This window comes from Phyllopteryx taeniolatus, chromosome 15 (assembly GCF_024500385.1).
Source record: "Phyllopteryx taeniolatus isolate TA_2022b chromosome 15, UOR_Ptae_1.2, whole genome shotgun sequence".
Lineage (NCBI taxonomy): Eukaryota > Metazoa > Chordata > Actinopteri > Syngnathiformes > Syngnathidae > Phyllopteryx > Phyllopteryx taeniolatus.
The window spans coordinates 12,973,146-12,999,817 of record NC_084516.1 but is presented as its reverse complement, the minus strand read 5'-3'; the positions used below and the strand labels follow the sequence as shown (position 1 = coordinate 12,999,817).

General features: G+C 40.2%; 1 protein-coding gene across 7 annotated transcripts in view; it reads left to right on the top strand.

Annotated features, from left to right (window-relative positions):
* The window catches only part of LOC133465283 (rab GTPase-activating protein 1), a 104,674-nt gene that overhangs the window by 5,052 nt on the left and 72,950 nt on the right, over positions 1-26,672 (top strand). For 3 of the 7 annotated variants that reach the window (XM_061747917.1, XM_061747919.1, XM_061747915.1), the window contains exons 2-12: positions 827-1,065; positions 5,373-5,402; positions 7,378-7,621; positions 9,219-9,432; positions 11,376-11,550; positions 16,837-16,997; positions 18,909-19,019; positions 19,553-19,619; positions 20,153-20,255; positions 22,849-23,018; positions 23,171-23,339. In XM_061747917.1, coding sequence (XP_061603901.1) covers positions 913-1,065; positions 5,373-5,402; positions 7,378-7,621; positions 9,219-9,432; positions 11,376-11,550; positions 16,837-16,997; positions 18,909-19,019; positions 19,553-19,619; positions 20,153-20,255; positions 22,849-23,018; positions 23,171-23,339 — 1,597 coding nt within the window. In that variant the 5' untranslated portion in view covers positions 827-912. Of the gene's footprint in view, positions 1-826; positions 1,066-5,372; positions 5,403-5,998; positions 6,101-7,377; positions 7,622-9,218; positions 9,433-11,375; positions 11,551-16,836; positions 16,998-18,908; positions 19,020-19,552; positions 19,620-20,152; positions 20,256-22,848; positions 23,019-23,170; positions 23,340-26,672 lie in introns of those variants that run through there. The other 4 variants (XM_061747920.1, XM_061747916.1, XM_061747918.1 and 1 more) reach the window with 4 other exon arrangements.

The window sequence follows — 26,672 nt, the reverse complement described above, 5'->3', positions numbered from 1 at the left end:
ATCGCAGCATCTGATAAAATCACCACACACACGTCATTTAAAGCCTGTGGTTGCACTAAGATTTTAGCTGTCTTCACATAGAAAATATATCCATCCATCCATTTTCAGTCCCGCCTATCCTCACTAGGGTTGCGGGCGTGCTGGAGCCTATCCCAGCTATCTTCGGGTGGGAGGCGGGGTACACCCTGAACTGGTCGCCAGCCAATCGCAGGGCACATAGAAACAAACAACCATTCGCACTCACATTAACATCTATGGGCAGTTTAGAGCCTTCAATCAACCTACCACGCATGCTTTTAGGATGTGGAAGGAAACCGGAGTACCCGGAGAAAACTCACGCAGGCACGGGGAGAACATGGAAACTCCACACAAGCGGGACTGGGATTTGAACCCCGGTCCTCAGAACTGTGAGGCAGATGTGCTAACCAGTCTTCCACCATTGAAAATATAACCATCCATCCATTTTCTGAGCCGCTTCTCCTCACTAGGGTCGTATATATTTAGAAAAATATAGCAGCAAAAAATAAACACAATATTAAACATTTGATAATTGCACACGTTTCCTTGCTTGCATCACCACGATGTTGCATTGCATCAAACTGTTTTGCCCTATCATCTGTTTAGCTCAGGCTCAATTGTATGGAGTTTTCGGAGCCTCACTAAAATTACTACACTATTAGTATAAAGTTGTAAACTTACGAGGAACAAAAAGCATCCATTCCAAGACGGCCTATTTACTCTAAGACACTACTCATTGATTCATCACCTCATGAATATCTCCCGTTTCTTTTTTTTACTTTAGCACATTTTTTTCCCCTTTTTCCAGGTGATTTTGCACATCATCTCCCACTGCTTCTTCCTCTTCGCCTCTTCCATTTATGAGCAAAGTGGCTGAGTGTAAGAGCGACAACCATGGATGACAAGGGCTCAGTGGGGAAGATTAGCGTGTCGTCGGACTCTGTGTCCACTCTCAACAGTGAGGACTTTGTCCTCGTGTCCCGGCTGGGGGACGAGACGCCCTCGTCCACTAATAATGGTAGTGATGATGAAAAGACAGGATTGAAGGTAAGGATGGTGAGGCTCAGGTATGGATGCACCAGGAAACATTGGACGGCAAGCTTTTATTTTTGTTTCACTTAAAGGGGACATATTATGGAAAACGGACTTTTTAATTGAATGCTCAGGGGAGTTGTTGCGGTGGGGTGGATTGGTGGGTATTTTTTTTTGCGCAGGATCCCGAGATGGATCCCCACACTAATTGACAAATTGATGAAGTACAGTGTATTAAGTGCTACCTCTACAAATAAAAAATGTTTTTGTCTCCACACAAGCCCTAGCTCCAACCCCACTTTCATGGTCACGGAAGCAGGACTCGCCATTGGCCCAGCATGATTATGTATTGGGCATAGCCACTCACTTGCATTAGACAGAGCACAAAATCAGTCTAATTTAAGCAGAACAAAAAATGTGTGCAAAGTGTACTACAATTTATTACATATCCAGTATTCAACAAAGACTTATTGTTATGAAGATGTGAAAAACGCATAATATGTCTCCTTTAAGTTACATGTAGAGGTCTACTTAAGAACTTTCCAGAGCATCCTCATACTCCGTCTTTTTCCATCTTGATAGTATGCTAAAATTACACATCAGTAGTGGCAAATATTTTTTTCCATGTATCACTCCTTCTTTTTCACATTAGCTATTGACACACTAACCATCCAGCTAACCATTTGGCATTTCACTTTTTCCACACACCAACACTTATTTTCTTACCCTTATTTATGTTACATGTGTATGGGGCCTCATTCACCTGACTGTTGATTAATTGCATCTTGAAGCAATTGAGACAAGATGGAATGCATTACTTGGTTAACTACCGGTAATTTCTTTTCAACTAGATTGCTGTCTAAAGAAAACCAACAATAATGCATCGGCTATGAAAAGCTGAATTACACCTAGGAAAATCTCCACTATGGTATAACCCATCCTCGCAGCCTTATTCTGGTCAATGGCATTGAAACAATAGTTCAAAACGTTCAGAGAGATACTAGCAAAAATAAATTAATTCACTTTTCCCAATAGATGATCAAAGAAATATAGTCAGATGTCTACCTAATTGTCAATATCTGTGGCTGTTGGAAATCCGTACAAGCTGATTGATCATGATTGAATTTGCTAAGGAGCTTATGCTGTCATTGTTCTTTATTTGTTAGTTGTTGGTGTTGACGTAAGCATATTTGGATGATAAATATCCAGTTACAATTGCCAGCCCCAACAGTTTTTTCTGACCAGATTGTGAATGATAAATCACTCTTAACACACACATGGTAACACATCAAATAGTACCTAGTCAGGATAATGGTACCCTTTGCTGACTTTGATTGGAAGGGGGATGCTCAAATGTGGTGACTATCAGTGAGCGTGTACTCCCCTTCAAGAAATATACTTTGAAAAATTGCATGAATTATTTGAGGGATATTTTGCTGTATTTCTTAGTAAATAGTGCTTAAATATAAATAAGTGAAGACATATCTGTGATAGCGTACAATTTGGTCCGGGTCGTAAGAAGATTGTTCGGCCTTGGAGATTTGCTCCCTACTGAGGGGCGTCTTTACCATATGAATTGTCGTTCTCCTGTTTCCATCAAAGGCCTTGAGGCTGCATGGACAAGTGATTGACACAGTCACAAAAAAAAAAAAAAAACTGAGAAAGGAGAACGTGTAGAGAAGTAATAATAAAGTAAAGATTACTCTTCATCGTGTGGATCTCTGTATTAATTACTTTAGCATGAGGTAGAGTGGTCAACTATGCTGTATGCCTCATAGCACATTGCGGCCTTCTGCTGTTCAGTCAGTTCAGTGTGCAAGTTCTTTTTCTGTGACAAGGGTGTGTCGTGTCATAAAGAGAGCGAGGACTTTGTGAGGAACTGCAGCAGGCAGGCACCATCTTGTGTGTGTCCCATAGGGGTTCGGGTTACCCACACTTCTCCTGTCGCGCCTTTTCCTCACATTTTTGACTCTCATTACATTGACTGTGTAGATTTAATTTACTCAATCACATTTCCTCCTGGTCACTATTTCCTGCCTGTGACCACTTCTAAACCTCGGCAAAAATGTTTATGGCAAGATACCAGAAGATGGCGCCACCAGAACATGAAAATTGTGTAGACTCGGACAAGCCGACGAGAGTCAATGCAAGAGCTGTATGAAGGACAACAGTCCTTGTTTTTTTTTTTTTTTTTATTGATACCACCGGAGAGGTATTAATTTAACCATGTTTTTATTCAAGCGGTGGTGTGTTTCAGTGTTGTATAACTGTACTATAGCATACTTAACTGTCAATATTTTGGTTACCTTATTTAGCTACGTGGGAGTGACAAAATATTAGAAACACCACTTGGGCATAGTTCTAGTTTACTATAACAACATTTAAATATTTGTCTGTCTTATGCCATTCTCATAAAGAGGGAATTGCTAACTAATAAACTAATAAAACAAATACAGCACAGCACAAATATTGAAAATTAAGTGAGAGAAATTTAGCACTGTTCCAATTGCTTAGACTACCTTAAAATGGCAAGAAGAGAAATAAAAGGACAGACTTGACATTGTACAGTTTGTTGTATTTTTTAAAATTTATTTTAACTTTGCTTTGTTTCTGTAGCCAAGCTGGTATTGCTAATGAGAATCTTTCTCAATTACCCTACCCGATAAATAAAGGTTAAATATAATAAATACATCAATAAAAAAATTTATGCCAAAAAACACATTTAAATGAATCTCGTACGTGTGCTTAGGAAGAAAGGATTTTGTCGAGAAGCTGGATGAAATTGAATATGCAGGAATTAATGTATTTTCAGTCAGTATGACATCAGTAGAAAACTCCACTCTCCAAAGTCGTAAGGAAGTAGCCTGCTAACTAACAAAGAGATGGACAAACCAACATAAATGCAACATCCATGATTTTTGTTCTCCTGCTTTGATGGTTCAGCCTTGGTGGAGGTCTATGCTCAACTGACTGACCTTGTTATACTGTATGTGGTCATTATAAAATTGCTCATGCAACAAATGTAATGGTGTGAAAGACATTTGCACAGTACTGAATAGTTCCTGTTTTTGTCGTATGAGTCATGATGGAACGTTTCACCACACTCCTGAATCAGATATGGTCCAATCCTGTTGTCTTGCATAAGTAGCCTGCTAAAGCGGGGGTACACAAATACTAAATTTTAACATCTTAACTGATTTTTAAGACGTGATAGACCCCCCCCCACATGAAGAAAAAACGTGTTCTTACAGTGTACGGTATACTCGAGCTGACCACACCATCGCACCACACAAAATGTGTCCTCTGATCATCGCAAGTCTCAATTACGAAGAAGAAAGAGTAGTACAAGTAATAGTAGATTAAATGGAAGAAGCTAGGCTAACTGTTAGCTTATCTGGCAACGAGGTCACAGTTGCTAAATCTTTTTGTCATTTTTACTGTGGTAAATGACTTGTAAGACATGTTACACAAACATTCAACGCAACCAGTTGCCCCTGTATTTGTGTCTGACAATAGCGCAAAACTTCTTGTTGTTTCCGTATTGGCTATCATTCTGTATTACGTCACAATCACGGAGTCCATTCCTTTGACAAACTCTTTATTGACCACACACCCAAAGATTTGCCATTGTAAGTATTGAACATATTTAATATTTGTCATCGTCAGCCTGACCGTTTTCTGAGCAGATTGGGGAGGTAAAATCTATCTTAACACACAGCATACCATAGGTTCATCAGGATAATCTTTCAGAAACATACGATAATCGATTCTTTGCCGACTTTGATCGGATGGGAGGGAAAATGCTCAAATTGGACCGATGGTCAGTATGTGTGTACTCCTTAACATTTGGATGGACAAACGAACAACAACAAGAAATATGGTGCCCATTTCGATTTACTTAATGATCTGTGTGTTAAGTCCATTCATTGATGTCTATAAAGACTTGACTATTTTAGTTGTCAACTTTATTAAATAGCATTGCAAATTATGGTCTGGGAATTACGTTAACAAGCTGGATTTTGGTTGTTTGCACTCTTTAGTTACTTGCAAGGTAGTCAAGAAGACGGACCTCGGCTATTATTTGAAGGGGTATAATAGAATTCAGAGGCAATTTTCACATTTAATTTAAGTCAAAGGTTATTGTGGTGTTAGCGCGTTAAGGTGGTGGTTTGACTGCACATCGTTTGCGACAACTGGGTGGAAATCACCTCATTCACTTGTTCATCTCGACATCACAATTTGGTTTTCACCAGCACAATCTCTCCACTGCCCATCATGTCAGAGAGGAGTCAGTCCGTCTAAACTTGTTGTCTGTTATGCAGGTAATTTCTGAGGAAGGGGTCAGCTTTAAGGTCAGTCTCTTTGCTCACTCTCTTTGCTTTCCACCTCCCCCTCTTCCTCTTCCTATATCAATTTGCCGCTTGTGTCTCTCTCTTGCTGTAATGTGATCCCATGGTGTCTGTCCGTGATTTGTGCTTGTATATTTGCTGGCTGTTGAGTGACGCACCTAGTCGGTCGCTGCATTGCTTTAGCCAGACAGCGTTAGAAATTCCCGAATGTAGTGTTGCCTGAACATTAGCACAGGCTTTTTAGCACTACCTGTGTCAATACAATGTCCAAAACTTACAATAGACCAGTGATCCCCAACCACCAGGTACTGGTCTGTGGACCATTTGCTACCTGGTCATTTCAATATTAATTTGACTAATGAGCTTTACATTGCACTGGAATTGTGTACCTTGTATTTCTTTATTTCAATTCCTTAATTTGTGTATGCTGTGCAAGAAGATTTGAAGAATGTGGATTGCAATGTTTGAATAACTATTGCTATAACATCAACCTACTTTGTGATTCCCTCCTATATTGTGTGGCACATTTTCATGGTAGGGATGGGCATAATGATAGATTAATTAAGCCTTAAAAAATCTATCTGTGTATATTCGTGTAGATGTATTGAAGCTACTGAGGAAAAATGGAGTACAGTACAGCGTGTCCTTGGTTTACGACGGTGTTCAGTTTCCTATGATGGTGACTTCATCCGAATTTGCACGTAAGACGCAATGCGTATTCTGTCACAAACCTACACTAACGCAGTAGTGAAGTCCAATACATGTATGAAACCCCCTTCTAGGCTATAAATATAAAATCATTTTCAAATGAAAAACAGTAAGTGCGGCAGCAACTGAGCGTGCCTTCTTTTGCCAACAATGTATTCTTACACATTTGCGCGAACTATTTCATTGCTCGCCGTTTGTAACTTTGTAACATTGTGCGTTTCAATCGTTGTAAACTGAGGAGCCCTGTACTTGGCTATGAGTTACCCCCAGAGGCACTGTTCATGCCGTCACAACTAGCTACAGTGGGTACGGAAAGTATTCAGACCCCCTTAAATTTTTCACTGTTATATTGCAACCATTTGCTGAAATCATTTAAGTTCATTTTTTTTCCTCATTAATGGATAAAAAGCACTCCATATTAACAGAAAATGGAATTGTTGAAATGTTTGCAGATTTATTAAAAAAGAAAAACTGAAATATCACACAGCCGTAGGTATTCAGACCCTTTGCTGTGACACTCTTATTTAACTCTGGTGCTGTCCATTTCTTCTAATCATCCTTGAGATGGTTCTACACCTTCATTGGAGTCCAGCTGTGTTTGATCATACTGATTGGACTTGATTAGGAAAGCCCCACACCTGTCTATATAGGACCCTACAGCTCACAGTGCATGTCAGAGCAAATGAGAATCAGATCTGGCCCAGGTTACAAAAAATTTCTGCTGCACTTAAGGTTCCTAAGATCACAGTGGCCTCCGTAATCCTTAAATGGAGCGCACCTTTTCCAACCACGAATAATTTGCGAGTGCAACAGTGCCCTTTTCAGTTTGATTCTTCACAGCCTTCAGACTATAATTTTGGTCCTTTTTCTTTTTTCACATGCAGTTAGCGGTTTGTATAACTTGCATAATGCACTTACTGACTTATTAATCACTAAAATGGAAGAAATGGAATAAAGAGGATGCTTGCTGTAAGTAGTCAAAAAGGTTTCTTGTTCACATGGCGATCACTTGATGGATATGATTCCAAGAATATAGTGAGCAGCCGGGCCAGGGCAAGGTTACATAAGGAGGACATTGTAATGCACTTATGTTGAATTCCTTATCAGTACCATGGTGGGATCACCAAATATTAAAATATTGTTTTGCAGGCATGGCTTCAGTGATATTTATCAGTTCTTGTGTGTTCAGTAACACCTGGTTGTCCCTAAATGTATCACTTTATTTTGCGTGTCCACAATGTGTGTACGTGTGTGTGCGTGTGTGTGTTAGATTGTGGGAAATGGCAGTGAACAGCAACTCCAAAAGGAGCTAGAGGACGTCCTCATGGAGCCGTCATTGGCCGACGCCAGGCCGGGGGCCCTGGTGGGTGCTGGGGATCTCGGCCTCCCGCCCACCACAGCATCACTCGTAGCACCAGGAACTGATCCCCTCAGTGCACCGCCACACAAGGTGGCAATGCTGCTTCCTGTTCAGACGGCTCAGGAGAGCGAGCTGAATGAGCGGTCATATCGAGGTGAGTGGTCAAGCCAGGTATTATAATTCTAATTATAATCCATCCATCCATTGTCCGTACCACTTATCCTCACTAGGGTCGCGGGCGTGCTGAAGCCTATCCCAGCTATCTTTGGGCGAGAAGCAGGGTACACCCTGAACCGGTCGCCAGCCAATCGCAGGGCACAGATAAACAAACAACCGTTCAGACTCACATTCACACCTACGGGCAATTTAGAGTCTTTTTGTGTTCAACTAACACCTTCATATTGTGATTAACTGGAAAAAATACAATTGTGCTGAACCATCTGCCAAGAAAAATAATTAACTGTATAAGACAATGTGTCGTCTTGTTTGGTGCATCTTTAAAGATGCCATATTTTATATTGGCTCTATGGTGCCTCAGTAAATGTAAAATATGAATGAAAATCATCCATGCATTCCTGATTTCCAGACGTTTTTCTGCCAAGAGGCCTGAAATCAGGTCATTCGAATTTCTCAAGCTTATCTACGTTGCTCGCGAAGATCTCCGCCTACCTCTCCCCGAGCCAGCGCTGTCAACATAACAAACACGTGTGGTCTCATAAGTGGGTCTTCTGCACGGAGTCAGAGGGCCCTTTTCTGGACACTCGTATAACAAAACCAAGGTGTTTATTTATTTATTTATTTTTTAAATGAACTTGACACCGATAGTCAATGTTAGAGAGTCAGTCTGTGGAGGTCTACATAGCCAAAATATGGGACCTTTAAGTACGGTAGTTTGACATAATAAGTGCTGCAACCTGCAAGCTTTAAAAACTGTTTCAAACTTGTTTTATGTCACAAATAAAAAATATTATTGCAAAAAAAACAAATCTTGATTTAATACTGAGCCCATATCGCCTGCTCCTTGTAGCTGTACTTATTTAATGAGAGATATTAAATTTGATCGGAGGGACCTTGAGAAGCTCCTAAAAAGTTTTGAATTTGACTTCCTTAAATATGTAGATAGGTAAAATTGTGAATTTCTAAGTAGTCTACCCTACAGGGAAAGTTACATCCAGTTTTTTTGATGAATGGAACTCCCTCTCTCCTTCCTTTGTTTGATTTCCTCTGTCAAGCTAGTCTTATACAGGGCAGTGACCAACATTCTAGCTACAATTTAAAAAATATATATATTTTTGTAGGGAGCCTTGGTATTTGTCCAAGGATGTTCTCATTGAATTTTGGTAAGAATTCATACGTTGATGACATACTAAAAATATGTAAAAATGAAACTGGAATAGCACTCAGTAGACCTCAACCGTCTGCCATGGTTAAACTGTTAACAAAAGTAGGAGGTAGAGTTTGATCCATGTCCAGCATTCCATCTTCATTCCAAGAGCAGTCAACGTCAATACCAGGGCTGCTTACTCATTGATATTGTAAATGTTAAGTCTTGGTGGAGGTCTTAGTTTTACATTATGTTCTTACCATTCATGGTGTTCTGTTACTGAGACTGTTTCCTTCTCCTGTATCATCATCTTATTTTTTTCTGTGTACAGGCAAGTCAGTTTTTGCCCCCGGAGATTAATGTGCAGGTCTGAAATTACCTGATCAAAGTAGAGCTCATGGAAAATCTCATGGGTTCTACTTCACAGGAGATGAATCGTCATCAGACGGCAGCCCTGGTAGTCCCATCCCAGATGACGACAGCGTAGTCTTCAGCCAGCTGACCTATCTTGGGTGCGCCTCGGTCAACGCCCCCCGCAGTGAGGTGGAGGCCCTCCGTATGATGAGCATCCTCAGGGGGCAGTGCCAGCTCCCCTTGGATGTCACGCTCTCTGTGCCAGGCGTGTCGGAAGGCACTGTCAGGTAATTGGAGCAATTGGAGCCTTGTTTTTTGTTTTTTTTACCAAGTGGTCCAGTTCAGTTCTACCCAATATGATTTTTGAACAGTAAACCCTGATCTGGTTTCTGTTGCTATGGTGATTGCAGCATCAGCAATATAAACATTATGCCTGTGTGACATGGTGTAACCCCCAATATATACACAAGCAATATATTGATGAACAATTGATTAATCACATCTTTAAGCGATTGTCTTGCATTGGGGGACAAGAAGCTGACCGGTGAGCTAAAAGCCTGGGCCGCTCTTTAAGGATTGGAGAGTGTGGTTTCTTAACGTACATCCGCAAAGCCTAGCTTACTCCCATTATACAAATACCAGTTTCAAAGGAGCCACACGGCTACTTATGCACCGGTCGTGCATTTTAAGTACTAGTAACTGTTACTGCAAATTTTGTTGTCAATTGAATGAAGACGCATTGCCAGAGAAGTCGATTGTGTCAGCGCAAATCTGACTGGAAAAAGTGAAAGTGACTTCCAAACGACAATGATGAAAAGAATGCAGCACCAGCGGACCTCTTATTTGATCTGAGGCAATGGTGTCTACAGGAACACTTTTCAAATTCTTATGGGGTGAGTTTTATTAAAGTTATGTACGTTTATGTTAGTGTGTATTCGAAGTATTAAAAAAATGAAAATGTTCATCGTGGTTTTTACAGTGCAAATCTGACTGCAAAAAATGTTTTCGGCGTCGAAAATCACATGCTTGTAGGATTTGGGCACAATATCAAACTATATGAACGTTATTCAATGTTGTTATTCCTGTTTTCTCTGAAGTTTAAAGTAACGATGCACTTGCTCTCAGTGTGACCTGGAAAATGAAGGCTTGAGTGCACGCTGCCTTTGTTAGCTTAGTTAGCTTGGCGGCAACTGTCGTAGTTACGAACTCAAAATCTCTGGATGATCGCCAATTTCAGCAAGTGCTGGTGATCATATGCTAAATTAGCTTGTATATTGACTATTTTTTGTGTTTTAGGCAAAGAACTATGGTGCAAATATCAATGACTGTCTCAGGCAGAAGCCGCTGCCAACATTCTTATTAGCTTGTGCCGTAGCACCTTGCTTATCTTCCTATAATCAACAGTGCAAATAAAAGATTAGTACAGCGCATAATACATTAGTGCAATAGTTACACATGATTCACTGATACAGTAGTTACTCAAAGTACATACTACAGAGTCGAGCATGTAAACAACAACACAAATGACACCAATTAATTAATTGATAAGATATGATATGTTCAAACAAAAACAAAATATTTTAATCCTTAAGCAGTACCTCTCAGATGAAAAGAGTATAAAGTGGATGTAATAAAACCAGATAGCAGGCATGTCAAACTCGCAGCCCAGTGGCCACATCCGGCCTGCCACATTAGGTTATGTGGCTGGCGAAAACAAATAATTTGCGTCAACTTCCATGGTTCTTGCTAAAATCTGTACCAAAATTTTATATCGGAATATATAATAAATAATAACGTTGAGAGATTGCAAGCATTTTTTTTGTTTTTTTGTTACCAAACTCCTTTTTACAGTAACTTGAACAATAGTTGAACACATTATTATTCTTGACCTGAAAAATAGTTATCCATCATTTTGTTGTGTATATATAATACCATGATCAGGTGATGAAACATTGATATGGTTTCATGCTCATAACGGCCCTCTGAGGGAAACTGTACAAACAATGTGGCCCGTGACAAAAATTAGTTTGACACCCCTGAACTCAGCATTTGTACCATAGCTTTCCAGTTGGTACATGGTGTGGATGAATTATTTTGGTACCTCTTTTTTGAAAAAATATCCTTCACCAATTATACTGAACTGACACAAAACTCCACAGCTTTATTGAAATTTATTTAGACATTTTGCATTGGTACCCATGGTGAGCATTCTTCACGTTCATGCTCACAGGCTTTTGGACCCCAACAACAGTACAGAGATCGCCAACTACCCCATCTATAAGATTCTGTTCTGTGTGCGCGGCCATGACGGCATGCCGGAGAGCGACTGCTTTGCATTCACCGAGAGCCACTACAACGCAGAGATCTTCAGGATACATGTGTTCCGTTGCCAAATCCAAGAGGCCGTAAGTCATTTGGTATTTATTTTTCCAATTTGGTTCATTTACTACTGTATTTTCTCAACTAGTGGGCATCAGTCTATTAATCTCTGTGTCCCAATCAGCCAGGTATATGCCTCCCTGTTCCCCTGGGAAGGCAATGCTTATAAAGGGCGGCTGCTGCTCAGTTGGTAGAGCAGGTCGTCCAGTGACCGAAGGGTCATCTGTCCGAATACTGGCTACGACTGTCGGCGATCGAAGTCTTGTTAGGCAAGACACTGAAATCTAAATTGCTCCCAGTGCCATACATGGAAGCATCGGTGTATGATTGTGTGTGTGAATGGGTAAACGTGTGAATGTGTGAGTGTCTGTAATGCGCTTTGGGCGCTGTGATGGTATACCTGTAGTTAAAGCGCTATACAAGTTCACTCCATTTACCGTAAACCCAAAATACAAAAATCTTCTACATCTATCTTCTTTCTCCAAAAATATCTGGAACAAAATATACTAATATAACAAAAATTTGTTGTGGACGAGATAACACTTTAGTAAATGATTTGTAAGAATATGAATAGACTGAGACGACACACGGCATGCTTGTTTTTTTTAATCAGAAAAGAAAAATGTAAAAAAGTTATTTGCTGGAGCCACAGCCAATGTTGAATTCTGTTGGTGTGACATATATTTTCTGTATTACCGTGTTAAACAGGAAAAAAATGAGTTATTTATTTTGGGCACAAAATAGTAGACTTTGGGCAGTGCACCACTCAAGTTTCTCTACATAAGGTCTTCTGATTTGCAGAGCAGCTGTTTGGGCACATGAGGAGACTGATCATGACAGACGTGACTGATGAATTGGCCCGCACGGCCCCTCTTCGTAGCTTGACGCGCGCACGGCTAAAATTGTTGCTGCACGTAGAATCCCGCTGAGATCGTTTCTTGTGATTGGTCCGTTTTAGTCACATGCTGTGATGATGTAATCAGCGTTTCTCATAGCACCTACGCCACCGCCTTCTCAATCGATTTTGCAGCACAATTAAACGTATTATCTGGTCATCTAGGTCCATTTGGTCTAGCAGACTCTGTTCCACGGTCGCCATTGTTGTGGCTTTGTTCCTTGTTACGGAAAGGAAAGGAAAAACGGCTACCGGAAATGGCCACAAAATGCAGAGGAAACTCCACCCTGTGGCGCCCTAGCCAATAACACCCATAGCGACACCCCCGACTTGGAGGAGAACTACAGCGCGCGTGGGTTGCGCTCGAGTATAAAGGCAAACTGCATGCGGGATAGCCGCAGTGACGTCCGCGCGGTCGCCATCCGCGCGAGTATAAAGAAGCCTTTAGTATGCAACGCTTCTGCACATCCCCCGCCGGCGGGGACTTGTCCTCTGCTTTGCAGATGAAAATAAAAACAAAGAAACTGCTATCAATGATGGCATCTGCTTCTGCTCCAGAGCTAATTTTGGTGAATATTTTGGGGGAAAGCGTCATCCGACTTATGGAAACACTGTTTTTTTTGGGAGGGGGGCGGGGTGGGTTTTGTCATTGTACTGTCATATTATTATTATTATTTTGCTCCATGCACAATTAAATACAAATACGCACATCGTGCCACACGTACACACATTCAGTTTGGATTCAGCTTGGATTCAGCCACTAGAGTATCGGCATTACGGCATGCGGTTAAAAGCGGAACTACACATGTAGATTTCCATTGAGAGTATTTTTATTTCTCTACCGGAAAACAATGTTTGGTAGTTTTTGCAATAATATACGGATGCAAAACTGAATATTAGTTGGTTTTCAAATAAGCATCTTAGATTTTTAATTCATTAGACCATGACATCATACAGCTCTTTATTTTTGAATAGTATACAGAGTCACAATTCGAATTTGATTTGCTAGTCATTCATGGACGTCCTCACGAAATTGCGAGTGGGAATATACACCCTGAGTCAGGGCACTAGTTTGTACAAATAAATGGTTTCCTCAGATAGCCTCCCTCATCTGTAGCTGAGTAAATAAAGATCCTTGGCCACTATTTCTGAAAACACAGCATGCAACATCCAACACATGATGTAACATCCAGCATGTATTTAATATAAAGATTGAGCGAGAATACCAAATGTTTTCCTCACATTGCAGTCTATGCATACAAACACCTTCAATATCGCTAGCACTGTTCTGCCAACCTTTTTTTTGGATTGTTGATTCCCCCTGTAGCATGTCTCACAGGGGTCATGTCAGTGTTAGGAGCTTCCCCAGTTCAAAGCTGTTATGTCATACACTCCGGGCTCTTCTGAAGTACTCTTATAACTCACACACAAAATACCAAGAAAAGTCCCCAGAACAAGAGGCGTTGGGGAGAGGATGTGTCACTGCTTATTTCATTCTGCAGAAGTTGGGGGTGGGGGTGCAAGGGTTAAGCTTCAGAGCCTCCAGTCCAAGTTAAAACTGATTTTTTTGTTGCCTGAACCTTAAAATGTCAGCTTGGTATGTTGGCATGTATGAGGTAAAATGAGGATTCTGAGGCCTTCCTGAGTGGAGTTTGCATCTTCTCCCCTGTCCACAAGCACAGGGGGTTCTCTGTTTGCTCCTCTTTTCATTCACAAAACATGCATGTTAGCTTAATCGAAGCCTCTAAATCAGGGGTTGACAACTTGAGTTTGGTTCCGGGCCCAATTTTTTTCCTGACAATTCAATTGCGGGCCGAAATTACTTTTTCCATCAGGCAAACCCTGCTTTTCCTACTAACACAAACTCTTTTTTCTCATTCATACAATTTTATCGTGTACAAAAAATTTAATTTAATTAACTTATTAAAATAAATGAATATGCTACAGGCTGTTATTACTCTGTTACTGCTGTGGCTCCTCACATTGTCATGAAACAGACAACCTAACCTAGTAATAATGAGGTGGCTGTTGTCAATCACTTACACACACTTAAATAATTGCCATTTCAAATAGTCAACACTTCTCTGAGGCTAATTTATGTATAAGTCATTTCAATGACATTTAGGCCTACTTTAATGATTTTGCTATTTATTAGTAATGCTGCCTATTTTCGCGTGACATCTTGATCCTGTTGTTTCTTTATGTTGGAATGACAGAAACTAGACACACACCACCCCCCACCCCCACGCATCCTCCCTGTTGACGAATGTTTTCGGATCGGGAAAAGGTCCAGGTAGCAGCACAACTAAGCACGTCTTTGCAAATTACACTTAAATTTGCTAAAGAGAATGTATATTAACACTATACTCACATCAAAGTAAACATGATTTACATATTCATACAAACCAGGGTCCGGCGTCACGCTCTCATGCCAGGTCAGTGCCCCTTGCGGCCGTCAATGGCTGCTGGAAGTGGTTGTGTTGAGGACTTGTTTAAAAAAAAAAAAAAAAAAAAAAAAAATCCAGCCCTGACCGTTGCGCTTGGCTACTCTTTATTTTTCACACACGTTTACCACAATAATTACACCACTTGGCGACATCTGCCTCATAGTTCTGATTCAGCCTCACCTGTGTGGAGTTTGCATGTTCTCCTCGTGCCTGCGTTGGTTTTCTCCGACATCTTAAAAGCATGCATGGTAGGTTAATTGAAGACTCTAAATTGGGCGTAAGTGTGAATGTGAGTATGAAGGGTTGTTTGTTTATATGTGCACTGCAATTGGGTGGCGACCAGTTCAGGGTGTACCCCGCCTCTTGCCCAGAGTCAGCTGGGATAGCATGCCCACGACCCTAGTGAGGATCAGCAGTACCGAAAATGGTTGGATCACGTCACTTTATACTCACAATTTTAAATTTTTTATTATTTTTTTTAAAAACATGTCCTGTTCAGCTGCATGGCCTTGCAGAATGGTGGATCTGTATGTCTTTTGTGCTGGAACAGTTTTGCTGCGCAACAGGGGAGTTTGAAATAATCCCGCTGCTTATTTAAATTTTTTTACAATTATTCTGATGTTTATTAAGAATGTAGCCGGCAGAAAAGGGGTTTAGGGGACAGACAGAGGAACAGAGTAGACAAGGGAAATAGGGGTGCGAACCACAGCAGAATAATAGTTAGACAGTCTAGATATTTCAGCACAAGTAACTTTACAACAGTCAAATTGTGTTCTTATTTGTGGATGTGGGGGACACACACCCGGTGAGGACATGCAATGCAATAACTAACCAAGAGAACAAGATGATAGAAGGCAGAAAAGGGCAGGACAGGTTGTGGGAAATGAGCAAGGCGTTGCTCCTGACGAGTGGTGCAGTGGGATTTTTTTTAGTGTCTGTTAATATAACCTGTTATCATCAGTGGTACCAGCACTTTTTAAAATTAAAAAAAAAACATTTTTTTTTACTCCCAGTCAATTCTGCTCTGTTTTTCTCCCTCGGTGTAAAATGCACATACCAGTCTGTCTTAGTCACCGTAATAAAAAAACAAAACAAATTTATTCACAAAATCCATATTAGTCCCCTAGTTTACCAATGTTTAGCTCGATGCTGAGGGGAAATGTTCAAATATCAATTTGATTTAAAAAAAAAATATATATATATAACTGCATCATGGTTTCACTCCCATCATGGTTTCAACTCCCGCCATCATAGTTTCCACTCCCGTCCATTCCCGGTGACTTTGTTTTCATAGCTCCCGATGATCTTTGCACCTGCCCAATCCTGTGATTGATGATGAAATTCACTCCCATCTGCGGGAATCCCGCGTGATCCTCAGAACAGGTGGGAATCCCGAAAACTGTCAACCTCTGTTGCCAGGATCGGACTACAAGACAAATTTGGTCTTTCACAATTGTCATACTACTGCCATAAAATCTTGCCGTATCTCTGTAAGACAGTGGCAAAACCACACGACGTGTATTCTGATACCACCGTACGCCGTCTTTTACTATCATTGGGCTTTATCTTGTCAAATCAAACACCGTCGGGCAGGCGTGACCAGAAAACGTGTCACCTTTCACCGCAACAGGATATAACTTACCGTGGCGACAACAAGTTGTTGTCAAACAAAGGATCGCTGCGACAATGTTGCGGAAAAAAGAACATAAAGAGGGGAAAAACATGCGGCATCACTGGGTGCTCCGGAGAATGAAGAGCATTCTGGAAAAGGCAACCTTACCACCGTCTGCCTTGCAACTGTCACTTGTTATCACACTGCTGGTCCCATGTGACATAATGACTGACAAGGGTGACCCTCTGGAGTGTGAACAGTGTGCCATTACGATTGCAATACAGCTGCTGGTTCTTTCATGCATAACGTCTCATAGCCCTCACATTGTATGACAGTGTGCTCTATGTCCTCTGTACAGGTGAGTAGGATTCTGTACAGCTTTGCAACTGCATTTCGGCGGTCAGCTAAGAAGGCAGCGCTGGCGTGTCAGCAGTCTGCTCCACTCACGCCTGACAGCGACTTGTTTATCTTCACTGTCAGCCTAGAAATCAAGGAGGATGACGGCAAAGGCACTTTCAGGTATAAACATGTATGTAGTGTTGTCCTAGTGATCAGATACAGACTGGTAGTGTACACTCTATGGATAAAGAAACTTGGCAACACATCTTAATCATTGATTTCAGGTGTTTGTTTGTTTGTCTCCTTTTACAAACGCTATGTGTTACAAACCTCCTCTGGCATTTATGCAGTGCAGAGACAGGGCTGAGCGATAGGGCCTTAAAATCAAACCTCAGACTTTTCTCACAAAAATCAGATTACCAATTTTATATTCCCCCCCCCCCCTTTGTTTACAGAAACAAAACAAATGACAGCATTATTCTAAACCAGTTTTGCTCCCCCCCCCCATGGGATTTGCATTAATTGTGGGTTTTATTCCAAGCGTTAACTTCAAATTTCACAGAAGTAAAAGGAATTTTTTTTTCTTTACATATAATACAAAATAAATACTTTCTCGTTAAAAAAACAAAAAACTGTCAATTTTGTCAAGACGTAGGTAAATAAGATCCTTAAGACATTAACATTTTAAATGTTTAACAATTTGACCTGCCAAACTGCATGACTTGGATGTTTGTCAAAGAGTCCCGTCTCCTCCAGTTCAATTCTTATATAGAGTTTTACAAGTGAGGCAAGGCCACTGCAAAATATTTGCACTTTGGAAGCACGTACCTCAGGTCAAAAGTTTCAATCTAAAAGGCAACACCTGAGCAACTAGAAACACCCATCAGTCACATGTTCCAATACTTTTGCTCACTTGAAAAGTGGGTGGCTTCAAACAAAAGATGCTCTGTCCTGAGTTGTTTAACACATCTAGATGTAAATACTATGAAATAAAAGCTGGAATTAATAACTTTTCTCATATTCATCTTTTGATCTGAGACCCAAATGTCTTCAGTATGCAACAAAAACAAAGGAATTGACCTTGCCATTCCAATACTTTTGGAGGGGACTGTATATCATTGAAGATAAACATACATACAGTACCTACTTTTTGCATTTATGTTGGAATGATAGGGTAACGAGTCACTGATGGTGTAGTGGTACACTCGCCTGACTTTGGTGCAGGCAGCGTGGGTTCAGTTCCCATTCAAGTGACGGTGTGAATGTGAGTGCGAATGGTTGTCCTGCGACTGACTGGCGACCAGTTCAGGGTGTAGTCCACCTTTCGCCCAAAGTCAGCTGGGATAGGCTCCAGCGCCCCGCGACCCTAACGAGGATAAGCGGTGTTGAGAATGGATGGATGGATGGATGAATGATAGCGTAACAGCTTTTCACAAATGAGGGCATGTAAGGTAGGCCTTCTACACATAAAGGAAACTTAAAATTTAAATCATCAAATGTATTACTTCCATTTCTATATTTGTTTTCAATAACACAATAGTTCCCTCTTTCCTTGTTAGTTCCTTTCTTGTTTGGGTTTATGCAATTAAGACCAGAAATCACAAGATCTCCTTGAGGATTCTGTCACCCTTTGAATAAGAGGGGGAAAAAGATCCTGTTTGCTTCTTTAACGCGTCTTTTGACGTTTTTAAAATGTTTATTTCATTCCCCCCACCCCTCTTCCTAAACATGGATTCTTTTCAGCCAGCACATTTGAATTGCAAGCGAACAACATTAACACACGGTACACACACACACACACACACACACACTGTATATTCAGATCCCTGGATTAGTTTTGTAAGATTAGAAAGAAGAAAAAGCAACCCATTCTTATTTTATCCATAGCCATAAATTTATAAACTAAACTAAATTTGATTGGAATTGACATGCAGGGATGCTTTTTTGTATGCTTCATGATTATCATAACGTGTAAAAAAAACAAAAAAACAATTGTGTCTTGCATGCATTTGCACTGGCTCTTAATGTTCGGTGAGGAATTTGGATTTTATCATATCTAATTCATTTCTTTGTTTTACATTTTTTTTCTAGTGCTGTAGCCAAAGACAAGGACAAGCAGAGCTTCAAACTGCGTGCTGGAATGGACAAGAAAATTGTAATTTATGTCCAACAGACATCCAATAAGGAACTGGCTATTGAGCGGTAAAAGGGAAACACACACACACGTACAATACATAAAGAAAACTCATGCAAACCAGACCTTGTCGGCCCAATTTTGATTGATGTATTGGATGACTTGCAGATTTTATTATAATAACAGAGATGGCGTCATCTATTTCCATTGGCGCTGACTGTTTAAAACATGACCAGTCATTTAAAGCCAGAGCATCCCGCCGCTGTCATTGATGAACACTCCCAAGTGAACATCGTGTTTCGGCCGCGTGTTCTAGTTTGTGCTCCAGGACAATTTTAACAGGGTGATTGATGGGCCATCATTTTCCATGGTCTCATAAATCTGTACCTTGTGGTGTGTTATTGTATGACGTACCCAGAGAGGATGAAAAGGCCAAATATCCCCCATGTTCTGCTCAGTGTAAGAAGGCCTGTCCAGGAAGCTATTTGTAGGAAGAAATTGACTTGTGATGTTGCGCAATGCAATAGTGTAATTTGTTATTGCTTCTTTTTTATTTTTATTTTATTCATATTTTTGTCTTTTATGCGTGCCTCTTTTCCAGGTGTTTCGGTCTTCTGCTTAGCCCTGGCAAGAACGTCAAGAACAGTGACATGCACCTTCTAGACCTGGTGGGTTATATTGTGTGTCTATAAAATTATTCTCACCATGGCCAAAGTTTGAGATTAATCAAAATAAAAAATTTTTATGGGGGTCGTCCGGCTGTAGATTAAATAAGACTGTAAGAAGCTGTATTAGAGTTATTTATTGTAATAACTCTAAAACAGCATCTTACAGGCTTCTTAATAATTATAAACATTGTATTTGTACAAATAAACCACTTCTCCAGAATAAATGCCTTACTGCTAATAAATGCCTGGTGCTCACTGCAAAATAAAGGGTATGGGCATAAAACTGTAAATAAAAATCATAATTTTACTAATAAAAATATTATAACTATCTTGTAGATGGAATTTATTGGTAAATGAAAATATCATTTTTTACATTTTATTTTTTTAACCATTTTCTTCTCATTTTCAGTCGAAAGATACTATTGTTAAAGTAATGTACATTTAAACTGTGTATGAATAATTTTGCATTCACACAGTATGTTTGTAGTTGTGTGTAAGCATTAGCTAATTTCCTCCAACTTATGCCCCTTCAGGAGTCAATGGGAAAAAGCTCGGATGGGAAGTCTTACATCATCACAGGAAGTTGGACCCCCAGCACGCCCCAGTTCCAGGCTGTGAATGAGGAAACGCCCAAAGGTAACAAACACCAGCAACTGTATTATTTAAAGAAAAAAAAAAAAGCGGCTATTAGTTCCTTTTGTTGCCTATTTTACATGCCACCTGTGTAAATTGCTTTATGGTTGCACTAATCTTCAATTTATTTAATAAGCTTTTGACATAGCTTTAGCTGCCCATTGCCTAAAATGTATCACATGCAGTGCATCCAGTCTTGTATTCACAGAGCTTCTTTCCCCCCTACATTTTCCCTTATTCCATAGTAGAAGCTCAAAATTGCTCAAGAAGAAGAAGAATCACCTTTTATGTCATGAACATGCATGCATGCACACAAAATTTGTTCTCTGCAAAATTCTACACGCAACACCCCATAATGACAACATTTGAAATGTTTTTTTTTTCTTAAATGTTTGCAAATAAAAAAACTAAGAAAACACATACGTATTGACAGCCTTTGCTTGTTACATCGGTGATGCACCTTTGCCAATAGCTTGGCACACCTACAGTATCTTTGGGCAGTTTCGCCCATTCCTTTTTGCAGCACTTGTCAAGCACCACCAGGTTGAATGGGGAGTGTCTGTGCCCAGCCATTTTCAGATCTCTCCAGAGCTGTTCAGTCGTAGTCAAGTCTGGGCTCTGGCTGGACACGCCTTTGATATCTTGGCTGTACGTTCAGGGTCGTTGTCCTGCTGAGAGATGATCTGCCGCTCCAGTCTGAGGTCAACAGGCCTCTGGAGCAGATTTTCATCCAGGATATCTCTTTATGTTGCTACAGTCATCTTTCCCCCAATCCTGACTGGTCTTCCAGTTTCTGGTACTGAAAAACATCCATCACTGTAGGGATGGTATTGGCCAGGTGATAAGCATTCCCTTTCCTCCATGTATGATGTCTGGTATTCACCCCACCAAAGAGTTCAATCTTGGTCTCATCAGATCAGACCAAATCATTTGTCTCTCATGGCCAGAGAATTCTTCAGGTGCCTTTGGTCAAACTCCAGGCAGGTTGGCATGTGGCTTTTACTGAGGATTGGCTCGTTGGCCTCCGTATGGCCATTCTACCATGCCTGATTGGTGGATTGCTCCAGAGATGGTTGTCCTTATGGAAGTTTTTCTATCTACAGAAGAATGTTGCAGCTCTTACAGAGTAAGTTGGTCACCTCCCTAACTAAGGCCCTTCTCCCCGGATCACTCGGTTCAGATGGGTGCCCAGCTCTAGAAAGACTTCTGAGGTTACAAACTTCTTCCATTTTCAGAGGATAAAACCCTTCCATTTATGTATGATAAAGGGCGCTGCTCATTTGGATCTTCAATGCAGCAGATATGTTTTTGTACCCTTCCCCAGATCCGTGCCTTGTCACAGTCCTGCCTTGGAGGTCGACAGACAATTACTTTGACCTCAGGCTCAATTGGTACTCAACTTTTGGGGGAATTTTTTGTGCTCTATCACCTATTGAAAAAAATCCGGCCAAAAAATGCCTTCAAATTAGAGTAAAACTGTGTAACTTCATTTCTTAACATATCTCCTTGAACCGTTTTGTCTGCTAGTCGAGGAACCCCTTCTCTGATTGGCTGACAATTTTCAGTTAGAAATCTTAACACGATAATTTTTTTAAGACAATATATTTTCCCCAAAACTATCACAATAAACGTTATTGTTTTTTTAATGCCTCTGAAATCATGAAAAATAAGGCCCGACCTCTATTTTATTATTTTTTGGTTTTGCTTTTAAACCAGTATTGTTGTTAATATTGGTATTGTTCATATTATTGTAATTTCTTGTTTCTCTATTAAATAGTTTTTCTTTACTCTGTGATATGAATCCTCCTGGGTCTGAAATAAAGACTAAAGAGTTGCAAGACTAGCCTGGTTTACATGGAGCCTTCTATTCTAATTATCATCGCTTTAGAAGCCCAAACCGAATGAAAATCCTCCATATAAACACCTCAATCGGAATAACAGATTCCAAATGGGAATTCATTCAGTTTCACAGGGGTGGAATATTAATTTTGCCAAACCGATCAGAAGTACATTTTCCCCTGCACAAACTGTCACCATGATAAAACCTTGATTATATTCACAGCCACTAATGTAAGTAACACTGTAACATTATTAACGGTCATGTCAGTCTTGACCCATTCTAATATTGTTAAAAATGATAAAACACTCTTGTCTTAAATGAGGAGCGCTAAGAAACATTTTTAGTAGCTTGTAACTGTCATATGGGTAAAAGTATTAAAATTAATTCAACCACTAATGTAATCTAAGTGACGAGAGTGGCAGTTAGTTAGCCGCTAGCTAGCTAATACAGTAGTCTATATCTTCACTTAGTGCCCCTTCTGGTAAAACAGCACAAACAGATTGACTTAAATGCACCAGTTGCAGGAGAGCCAAGTTAAAGACTTTGGTTCACAAAAGGTTGATCAAGACTGACTCGGACTAAGAGTCTTATCAAGCCGATGCAGTATTTAACACACGCAATGTGTCAATCATGACTACTGATGATCTCCACAGAAACACTAACCTCCTTTGCTTGGCTGATGAAAAATCCATATTGTGCATGTATTGATTGATGAATTATTTTAAGCATACTAAGTTGTTTTTCTTCCTTTTCTAGATAAATTCATGTACATGACGACAGCGGTGGACCTAGTCATTACGGAAGTAGAGGAGCCAGTGCGTTTCCTTCTGGAGACCAGGGTCCGAGTGTGCTCCCCCAATGATCGTCTCTTCTGGCCCTTCAGCAAGCGCAGCCACACTGAAACCTTCTACCTGAAACTGCGACATGTATGTCCGCTTATGGCATGCACATCACTTGTGGTTTTATCCAACTAAATGAATATCAAGCTTGATATCAGCTCACACGAATACAAAATGAAAGTATAGTGTTTTAAATTTTTCCTGATGGATTTTCTTCACCCACTGCATTTTTTTGTCAGATGGAACGCAAGGAGCGGAAGAGTCCTTCCTCGGACACACTTTACGAGGTGGTGAGTTTGGAAAGTGAGACAGAGAGAGAGAAACGGAAGACCACAGCTAGTCCTGGCATCCTTCCCGGTGGGCCTGGTTCTATGGTCCCTTCTCCACCTGAGGATGACGAAGAGGAAGGTAATTTTTCTATTTCTCAGCATTGTTGTGATGCTATAAATGTCTGAATGCATTTGAGCAAAATAAAAATGTTGTATTCAGCTTTCCAATGGAAGGTAGGAATTCCGAAGTTTTCAAAGTTTTAAGTTTCCTGAATAAACCGTGAAAGGTGAAACTGTGTTGTAATAATTTTTACTTGCATAATATACATACTAGGGCAGCACGGTGATTAAGTGTTTAGCATGTCTACTTCACAGTTCTGAGGTTCAAGGTTTAAATCTCAGCCAGGATTGTCCTTAACTCTGGCGAGAAATCAATTGGATCCTACGGAATGGGATCAAGGGACGAAAGAGGAGAACGCTTAATAGAATTTGCTGAACAGGAAGGCTTATACTTTATCAATTCGTTCTTTAACAAGAAATGGAACAGAAAGTGGACATGGATAAACCCCAAAGGTAACACTAACATCAGAGACTACTTCCTGTAGTACGGAGTGCACCACCCTAAACAAATTTGACATTGGAAGTGACCACAGATTGGTTCAGGTGCAAATCAACTGCCAGCTCGAACGAAAGAAACTTCTGAAGAGCAAGCTTACCAAATTAAACTTCAAATTCAAGAAAGAAGCGACGAGTTTCAAATACGTTTGGCTAATCGCTTTAAAGCTCTTCTAATGCTGGAAGACACAGATCTGTCAACACAACGACAAAATTGTAAACGGGATTGTTAAAACTGCACACAAATTAGCACCATCAACGAGAAAGACGACAACATCCAGAATATCGAAAGCTACTCTCGACTTAATGAAAAAGCGACGAGAAATGAAGAAAAGGGAAAGCATTATCAACAAAATTTAATATGTTGAATTGTTCAAGACGATTCGGAAAAAGATACGAAAAGAATTGAGAACTTACAATGTTCGGCTTGAAGCGGGACATGGAATAAAAAATGTAAAATGTGCATTAATTCGCCACAAGAAAAGAATTTTCGGTTTGAAGATGGAACGATATGTCACAGCCACCAGGAAATTGTACAACGAGTTAAATAATTTTATACCAACCTATACAGTGACCCTCACCGAATTATTACTGGAAAGCTCGAAGCAGACCCAGTTCCATGTATCCTGAATGAAGAGGTTGAAAATGCTATTAGTTCACTTAAGGCAGGAAAAGCTTGTGGTCTGGATGAAATGTATGTTGAAATGCTTAAAGCAGGAGGGAACGAACTTAATAAGATCCTTGTAAAACAATTTGGACGCTGCTTGGACTTGCAAGAAGTACCGGCGACATGGAAAGACAGAAATCATTTTGCTACATAAATCAGGCGATAAAATGGACCTAAGAAATTATCGCCCAATAAGCCTACTCTTAACAATTGATAAAGTCTTTGCAAAGATATTGGACAAATGAATTGGAATCAAACTCAGTGAAGCACAGCCGATAGCACAAGCGGGTTTTCGTAGCCGTTTTAATACTATGGACCATATACAGACAGTAATCGAACGAGTACGAAATGCCTCTGTGTGTAGCCTTCATCGACTCTGAAAAAGCGTTTGACTCAGTCACCACCACTTCGATACTGCAGGCGCAAGTAAATCAAGGGATAGAGCAGACCTATATCAACATTCTACAAACCAATATACAACAATTTTTCAGGTTCAATACGAATAGATGATGAAAGAGTGCGAATAAGTCTAGGAAAAGGGGTCAGGCAAGGCGATACACTGTCTCCGAAACTATTTACAGCTTGCCTTGAAGAAATATTTAAAAAGCTCAATTGGGGGAAAAAGGACTAAAAATTAACGGCGCTTATTTGAGCCATCTTCGTTTTGCAGACGACATAATTTTATTCTCCTACAATGCTGAACAACTACAGCGTCGTATTCCAGAATTAGAGTTGGAAAGCCATCGCTCAGGTCTGAAAATGAACAAAAGCAAAACGAAGGTCATGTTCAATTGTTACTGTCCACAAAAAGATATCAAAATGGAGGACTACGTCCTCGATATATATATATATATATATATATATATATATATTATATATATATATATATATTATATATTATATATATATATATATATTATATATTATATATATATATATATATATTATATATATATATATTATATATATTATATATATATATATATATATAATATATATTATATATATATATATATATAATATATATATATATTATATATATATATATATATATATGAAGAGTTTTAATGTGAGCAATATATTTTTTAAACAGTGCTAAAGTGAATGGAGATTTTTTTTAACACCAGAATGTGGAAAATATGCATTTAAAAAAAGTACCCAGAGAAAACCCACGCAGGTACAGGGAAAACATGAAAACTACACACAGAAAGTTCTGAGCTGAGATTCAACATGGAATCTCTTGACTGTGGCGCTAACCGCATGCAGCACTCATTCACTCCTCCAGATAGATAACAGTGTGACGTCAATGCACTGGCGCCATCTGCCATTGTTGTTTGTTCATTCTCCATCTCACATGTAGCCCATATGGAAACTTTGGACCATCATTGGGTTAAAGGCTGCCCGCATTATGCAACATATCTCTTTAGTAGTCGAGGATAAATTTTATCATATCATCATCACATATCCCGCTCTTGGCGAGTTTCACAAATTCTAAGAAGGACAGACAAATACTGTCTTAAATACAGTGGAGCCTCTGTCTAATAGAGATGACTTGATATGCTTGGGAGGGGAGTCACTTCACCACTTTAAACACATTTGACTTTGTGTTGCACATTTTGTTCTTTTGTTGTTTACAGGTGCATCCCGAAATTAGAATATGGTTGAAAAGCTAATTGATTTCAGTAGTTTTAATTAACTAATTAACTTCCAACCATCCATTGTCTTCCGCTTATCCAAGGTCGGGTCGCAGGGGTAGTAGCTTCAGCAGGGAAGCCCAGACTTCCCTCTCCACGGCCATTTCCTCCAGCTCTTCCGAGGGGATCCCGAGGCGTTCCCAGGCAAGCTGAGAGACGTAGTCTCTCCAGCGTGTCTTGGGGCGTCCCCAGGGTCTCCTCCTGGTGGGACGTGCCCAGAACACCTCACCAGGGAGGCGTCCGGGAAGCATCCTAAACAGATGCCCGAGATGCTGTAGCTCGACCGGTAAATAGAGAGCTTCGCCTTTCGGCCCAGCTCCACCTTCACCACAACGGACCGATAGAAAGTACGTATCACTGCAGACGCTGCACCGATCCACCTGTCGATCTCTCGTTCCATTCTTCCCCCACTCGTGAACAAGACCCCAAGGTATTTGAACTCCTCCACTTGGGGAAGGATCTCACCCCCGAGATGGCACGCCACTCTTTTCCGACT